We start from the raw sequence: 7580 nt of genomic DNA, 5'->3' as shown, positions 1-7580 counted from the left end.
GACCAACGGGTGGATTGAGAGAAAGGCTAAAAACCATCTCGACATAGACATTCTCCCTAGGTATAAATAAATACATTCTTGGTTTTACATGAAGATAAAATTTGGGAGACATTATTTGTAACCCGCGATGATTGTTTAACCGTGAGCTTTTCTTCGAACCCAGTATCCTCCCTGGATTATCATAGCTGGAATAGGAAAGGATCGATATGTGCTCGATGGAATATCCTACCAAATTATACGTACAATCTCCGATGGTCTCAATATCCGGTAAGAAAATGTAGTCACGTCTTTTAAGTTTCAAGTTCCTTATTATTTTTTTTCAAATTCAATTCCGTGTTAATTTTTACTTGTTGTAATATGTATACACATATTCTTAAAGAATGGATGATCCTTAAGACTTCTGCAGATTTTTATGGCGCGCTGTTCCGTATTCTTAAAAAGTATAATTAAGATGTTTCAAAACCAAAGTTAAATCTAATTTCATAAGAATGTATTAAGATCAGTTAAATTATTCTAGCTATCCTCGCTTAAGGTATTCGAGAGCTTTTTCATAGATTTTTTAAATTAAATGAAAAAACAGAGGCTAAGGTTGTTTGTAAGGAAACACAAACTATAAAAAAAATTGTACATACAACCACACATTTCTGGGGAGTACCCATATGGCAATAAGAGTTTTCTTTTCTTAGTAAACCCTTGTTCGTGTGAGTCATCCCACAGTAAAATTAATTCGAAAATGTTCACATATAATAAGGTATGCCATATGTCTGTATTGAAAACGTAGATAAAGTGACTCAATGTGATATTAAAGTTCTTATGACGGTATGCCATTTTAGAGTCAATTACCACATAAAAAAGACCAAGCATTCAATGAATATAGCATTGCAATAAGGAATAATAAAAATCCACTTAATTTACGTAATTAAATTTTTTAATTATTTTGATTACTTAATTAAAGTTGGATTTTATTTATTAATTCAATAACAACGTAAAAAGTACTAAACTTTCAAGGAATAAAGCATCGCTGTGATAGTTTGGAAAATGTGCCAATTTTCTAAACAGTTTGGTTTTAAGGGTAGCTTTGGTATTCAAAATTAAAGCACGGGTGTCTTTTTTAAACGTATACATTTTGAGACGGCCATACCGAAGAAATAATTTTCGTGATTATATTGATTTATGATAATATTTCTAAAAATATTTTCAAGGCTTCAGCCGTTCATCGGGAGAGATTTCAAGTTTGGTAGGACTTACCCGAATGGATCTTCAGACGGAATGTTAGGACAACTTTTGAACAATGTACGTCGATAGTTGAAATTTTGAGTGGTTTTAGTTTCAAATGGAAAACATATTTATCAATTTTTTCTTTATAGTTAGAAAAATAAGGTGAATTCTACCTGTAAATATATCGTTTGTTTCATGAAAGAATTGTATAAATGATTAGCTGGTTTTCATTTGTACATAAAAATAAAGTTTACATTGACAAAGGTCGTCAGTCCTTGGAAAGTACTAGGATTCTTTCAATTTTTTTCGTGGAACAATCGAAGTCTTGTTAGACATTAAATTAATTGTTTATTAGAAATAGATTCCTTAATTTGTTAGCACTAATATCATCTACAATTCCTGTATTTACGGGAATATATTACTGCACAGCTAGTCTAAACACAATGAAATATTAACTCTTATGTTGATTGTGTAGGAGGTTGATATGATTTTGGGACCTTGGGTTCTTGAAGAAGCCAGGAATAGGAACACCACCGAAACCAGTGTCTTCTACACGGGGGAGATGTCGATTTTGGCTTCGAGTGGACGAAGCGAGCCCAGCAGTTTCTTCGGATTCCTCTACACATTCGACGGCGAAGTAAGATTTGGTTAAATTATAAATCAATTAAACCAAACAGCCAGAAGGTATAATGGCCGTTTACAAATTATCTTGAGCAAAACACAAGCCCTCATAACAAAGGCATAGTATAAATTTTAAAGTATCATTAAAAATGTAAAATACGTGTTATTAACCTCATTTAAATTATATCTCATTAAAGAAAACAAAGTAAAATATAATCGGTTACTGAAATGATTGATTACCTGTAAAATATTTTTCATCGACAAGTTGGTTGGATTTCCTGATTATTGTTTATCAAAATAGTTCGGTTATTCATCACTTTTTGTCACTGCTAACGCTCTATTTAGAAAATCAATGTACACATAAGTCTGCTACGCAATTTACATTTTTTCAATGCAGATATGGATATCTTTGCTTGCCGGCTTCGTGACAATGATTGGGTTGTCTGTCGCAGGAGATGTATTCTACGAGAGGAGACTAACAAAACCTTTAATTTCCTGGACACAAGATGTAAAGAAAAAATGTTTCCAGTATTTCTGGGTGTATTTGGCTGCTTTACTGTCGGAAGGTACAGCGTTCATTGTTTTAAGACTTTCCAAACCAAATCGACAGCAATGTGATCACGGTTCTCTATCAAGGCCTTTCGATTTTTCTCTTCACTGTGTTTAATAATATTTTTATATTTTCGTAGGTTCAGTACGAAACCCATCGTCGCCGTTGGTAAAATTCATTTTGGCACTCTGGCTCTTGTCCCTATTGATACTCATCAATGGATTTAATGGACAATTTAAGTCCGTTCTGATGGTCAGGTCCAAAACCGATGTCATCGACACGATCCATCAGCTCTCCAAGCGAAAGGATCTTATCCCATATTTACCCCACGACTCTATATTCTCCGAAGTTTTTCAGGTACAATTAATTTGGTCATTCCATATGTAGTCACTTACACGTAAGTCACGTCAGCTTTGGTAGGAAAATCGAAACCAGGATTTACTTTCTTGTTTATATGATAAAAATCATAATATTTAACAATTTTTAGGATAAAGTATTACTAGCTTAATTTTGGCAAGATTTAAAGCAACCAGCAGGGATTTCTAAAAGTCCTTACCAAAATTCGGGGACCCGTTAGAAAACAGATCTTATTTTGCTTACAAAAAGTTAATATATACATGTAGGTGAATGAAAAGTGGTTGAAAAGGCCGGAACTTTACTAAAAAGAAAGGTGAATACAGTCCTAATTTGACCATCTTTTTCATTTTTCACATTGAATGAAACAGTTTTCACCTCTCGAGGACTACCAGAAAATTTGGAAGAATTCTTTGCATCGAAAAGGAATCGTTCCGGCTGAAGTGTATCTGTCGCCGGAATTCTACCAGAACATCAAGGACGGCAAAGGATTCGCGTCAGTCGAGCCACGAATTGTCAAATACATCATGACGAATTTCTGTCGAAATTTGACCAACGACCGATCTCTTTACTTCGTGAAAGAGACTTTCTTCTCCTATTACTACGTTTTCTCCTTGCGGAAGGACGTGCCGGACTCACTTCTGAAAGAAATAAATACCAGGTGAGGCAAGAACAAACTTATTAAACGATTTCAGCGTTTCTTCTAATCCACCTCAAGGTCTCTTTTGTTTCCCTGAAATGAATGTCGTTTGGCGCAAATGAAGCCCAAGCCCGTGACTTTTAACTTATTTCCACCCTCGTGCTAATGGGAAAATAGACCACTATGTGCGCGGTTCGTCACAATTTAGTTATAAATAAATATATTGGTGACATAGGAATGTTCTTACAATTTCCAATATAGGTTCGTCAATTGCCAACACATTTTGATTCGGAATCTCAGGAAAAAAAATTAGTAACTGCGCATTCTGACTAAAAACCTTAGGGTTTCAATAAAATAAAAAGTCGATGATTAAGTGCTTTTATTTTATCGACATTATGACCCCAAGTTAAACTTGGATTTCTCAGTCCCCACGATTGTCAAGTGGGGATAGAAAAACATCAACACGGGAGAGCGTCTTTCTAAGAAAGTGTCTAATGTGTTGCAATCGAAAAACATTTTATATAACATAATTAAACTTTTAAAAACTTCTGAAAAGATTTCAATACGTTCATAGAGGGCGGGCCGCACTATTTTTAGATAGTATTATACTGTAATTCTAAAACGTTTGCCCGTTTTGGTAACCATCATATCACAGACAAATGTATCAAATTAAATATGTTTTCTAATTTCATAATAACAAGTTTACATATCGTTTATTGAGTGTAACATCATTCTTTAAAATTTCCATAAGTATTCTAATCAAGACCAAATAGTTAACCACAAACAATTTTTTTTATTTCCGCAAGACTATTATGGCTCATCGAAAGCAACATAATCGAAAAATGGGTGGAGACTTTCAACAAAGAATATCGGAAATGTGAAAAGGAGGAAGACAATGCAGATTCTGAACCCCTTGGTTTGGAACATCTCCTTCCACTTTTTCTCCTACAGGGGTTTTTCTTATTTTGTTGTTCTATGGTTCTGATTGCGGAAATGATCGTTTTCAAACAAAACCAGAAGAAAGGAAAACAATCTTTGAAATGAAGTAATGGACAATGAAAAGGGTAAATGGATAAAGATGGTTCAGAGACTTCTTCTATTGTATTTCGAAGATTTTCATTTTTAGTGATAACGTAGAAAATTTATTACTTGATAAGAAGAACCAGGGTAGTCAAATTAAGAATTATTTTAATTGTGTGGAAAAGTAATTTTTTTAATTATAAAGTACTTCATTACATTAATACCATGAGCTTAATAAAGTTGAATATTGATAAGTATTCCTTGGATGAAACACTGTTAAAAATTATACCCGTGATAAATGTGACTTGTTAGCACTATCAAAGGCTGTGATTTCTTAGCCTTCGTTGAAAATACAGCCGGCTGCACAAAATTTATTAAATTTAAATTATATTGGAATAGGGTTAATGGTTAGAGTTAACTGACACAATTATATACTAAAAACTCTATATGACCTGTAAAAATAAAAAAAATTAATAACTAAACGGTTGAATTTTTCATCGAGGGGGGTAGCCACTTGTACACTGTTCAAAAAGTCTTGGCACGTTGTATTTTTGACGAATTATTGAAAATATTGTAATTTCTAGAAATCATAGAAAAATGGTGTTAAGTGTTTCAGAAAGAGAAAATTGAGGCCTACAAAGTGAATATTTTCGTTTTCTGTAATATGCACGTTTGGACCTATTTTCATCTACTGATAACCCATAATTGCTATTTGATATAAACTTTAATTTTCGGTTACGTAAAAATGTCTGGTCTAATAAAAATACGACCAATAAGATATTTTTCAATTCGAATTTGGTAGAATGGTAGTAGGTATTATTTATAAAAATAAAACCATTTCGTCTTCATTGGCAACGCTACGAGATTTAAACTGGTTATACATTTATTATACTATATTATTATTTTTAAATAAAATTATTTAGTTTGTATAAGATATTATGACACAATAAAATATAATACGTTTAGTTTGTATACGTTATTATGGAACTATCAACTATAGCGCTAATTCTTTAGTAAGTCCAGTATTTTGTTGAAATAAAGGGCGTAGAAATGCAATTTTCTTACGGATATGGTCGGATGATGAACCTACGTTCTCTCAGAATATTATTAACATTAATTCAATGTGGAAATTGTATGGGAGAAGGCAGACAGGGTTTCCATAAGACTATGAAGTCCTCCCAAATTTTGAGACGAACAATAATTCTTTGTAAACGAGAATAGGCCGTTGAATTATAGGCAAGGTCTATGCTTTGTCGCTATCTTGTGAGAGAAAACAAAATAAATTTTGATCCGCGGAGGGAGCGGAGGCTTGTGCAACGTTCGGTGGTATAGGCAATGCCTGACTCAATTAGTTTCAGTTTTTCAGCACTAGAGGGATTCGTATGGTCAAATCTGGTGGAGCATGGGTAGTCAGATGCCGGTCGTTAAACTGCCGTTTGTTTTAATCAATTGGAAATTGTTATGTTATCTTAATTACTAAGATTAAAACTCATAATTATCAAATAATCATATAGTTTAATAGGACATAGAAGTTATATTTACATCGTGCAACTCGCACGATGGCTAGCTAAATACCACCGAGCTTCGTACCGCAACCTGCTCCGTCGTCGTACATATTTTTAATCACTCTATAGGCGCCACCTATGAGTAAGAAACTAAATCATTTTTTTGAAGTATACAACAGAAATTATAAAAAATGATCTTCAAAATTGACTAGAAGAGAAGGGTTAGAAACTTAAAGCTTTAAAGCTTATATAGCAAATTGAAAAAATAATTGTAGTTCTGTATTGTTTTAACCGGTGAAACAAATAATGACATACAATGACGGTTCTGGTATAATATATAGAAACTTAACGACAGTTAATAAATAGGATTCTCGGAAATCGTCTAGGATTGTCGACTGCGCATATTAAAGGTAAGTTTAAAGTTCTACTGGTGTTTAGGGCGATGAATTTATCACACTACATTTGGTTTTTAAATTGACCATGTCGGGAACAGTTTTAATTGAACGGTGGTATTTACGGACAAATGCTTACTGCCGTAACGAGATTATACAATTCTTCACAGAAAGTATCACATTGGGTTCCACTTGTAGGTGTCGTGGTGATCTCGCAAAGATCACTGTGCCAAATTCTTGCACTTGTTTTGGCTTACTTCAAAATAAGTGTCACGTTTACGGATTTTGCCTGTAATTTTTTAAGAATTTTTAAAGTCCAATATTATTCGATTTTAAAGGAAAAAAATTCTGAAGGAAAATTAAATGTTTTATAATTAATTTAAAATATTAAAAGATCTGCTACTACATGGATTTGCAATACTTGTTTATTTACATACTTACAATTGAAAAAAAAAGTAAAGTTTCCCCTGGTAGTTTAAAAAAAAAAACAAAAACACCAGGGGAAACTTTACTTTTTTTTCAATTGTATGTATGTAAATGTTATTATTGTAAAAACTGTTTGGCTGAAGAAGGACCGCGGTCTGAAAGCTCCCGGGTTTTAAATAAACAAGTATTGCAAATCCATGTAGTAGCAGATCTTTTAATATTTTAAATTAATTATATTTTAAACCATGGAACGAAAATTTAATATTTATGATTAAATGTTTTAGTTTATTTACGTTTTATTATAACTTTATCATATTTAACACATCCAATGTTATTTTGAAGAAATACAGATTTTATATATTAGACGTGTATATGGTGTGGCGTCTCCCCTCCTTCTTACACATTCTAACAATCGTCGACGAAAGGAATTGGTTAGATTTCTTATGTAGTCTGCTGGAATCTATTCGTTAGCACGCTGAACCACATTTGCCAAATCTTCTTGCGACACCGGTATTCTTTTTTCGATGATTGTGGTCGTGGAAGCCCAAACGTTCTCCAAAGGGTTTAAGTCTGGAGAGTGTGCCGACCAATCTAAAACATCTATGCCTTGTTCTCCCAGGAATTCTCCAACGAATCTGGCTTTGTGACTAGGGCAATTGCCTTACATGAAGGTCATTCTGAAAATTGTTAAAAGACTAGTGAAATTTAATGAAAATAAAGCAAATAATGTTTACCGGCCGCCATTCTGAACTCCATAAATTGTTGCTGCTGATGGTAGCATCGATTCCTCTAGGATTCGAATATAGTTTTGAGCGGTCAACATTCCTTGGACGCGATGTAAAATTCCAGCTTGA

General features: G+C 33.3%; 1 protein-coding gene across 1 annotated transcript; it reads left to right on the top strand.

Annotated features, from left to right (window-relative positions):
- Positions 1-753: 753 nt before the first annotated feature.
- On the top strand, positions 754-4458 carry LOC149957266 (uncharacterized). Its single transcript, XM_090166937.1, has 6 exons — positions 754-819; positions 1694-1855; positions 2237-2405; positions 2529-2746; positions 3115-3404; positions 4190-4458. Exons 1-6 carry the CDS (start codon positions 754-756, stop codon positions 4425-4427), a joined length of 1143 nt encoding a protein of 380 aa, XP_090023063.1. The 3' UTR covers positions 4428-4458.
- The last annotated feature ends 3122 nt before the right edge of the window (positions 4459-7580 follow it).

The sequence above is a fragment of the Leiobunum rupestre genome, chromosome 2 (genome assembly GCF_980474605.1).
Source record: "Leiobunum rupestre chromosome 2, qqLeiRupe1.1.hap1, whole genome shotgun sequence".
In the NCBI taxonomy this organism is placed as follows: Eukaryota; Metazoa; Arthropoda; class Arachnida; order Opiliones; family Sclerosomatidae; genus Leiobunum; species Leiobunum rupestre.
The sequence above is the reverse complement of the archived record's forward strand: the minus strand, read 5'-3'. Positions and strand labels throughout refer to the sequence as shown.

Coding starts and splice junctions, on each gene's coding strand:
- LOC149957266 (XM_090166937.1), top strand. CDS start 754: ATGCCATATGTCTGTATTGAAAACGTAGATAAAGTGACTCAATGTGAT. Junction 820..1,693: donor ATATTAAAGTTCTTATGACG/GTATGCCATTTT, acceptor TTGATTGTGTAG/GAGGTTGATATGATTTTGGG. Junction 2,747..3,114: donor TATTCTCCGAAGTTTTTCAG/GTACAATTAATT, acceptor TGAATGAAACAG/TTTTCACCTCTCGAGGACTA.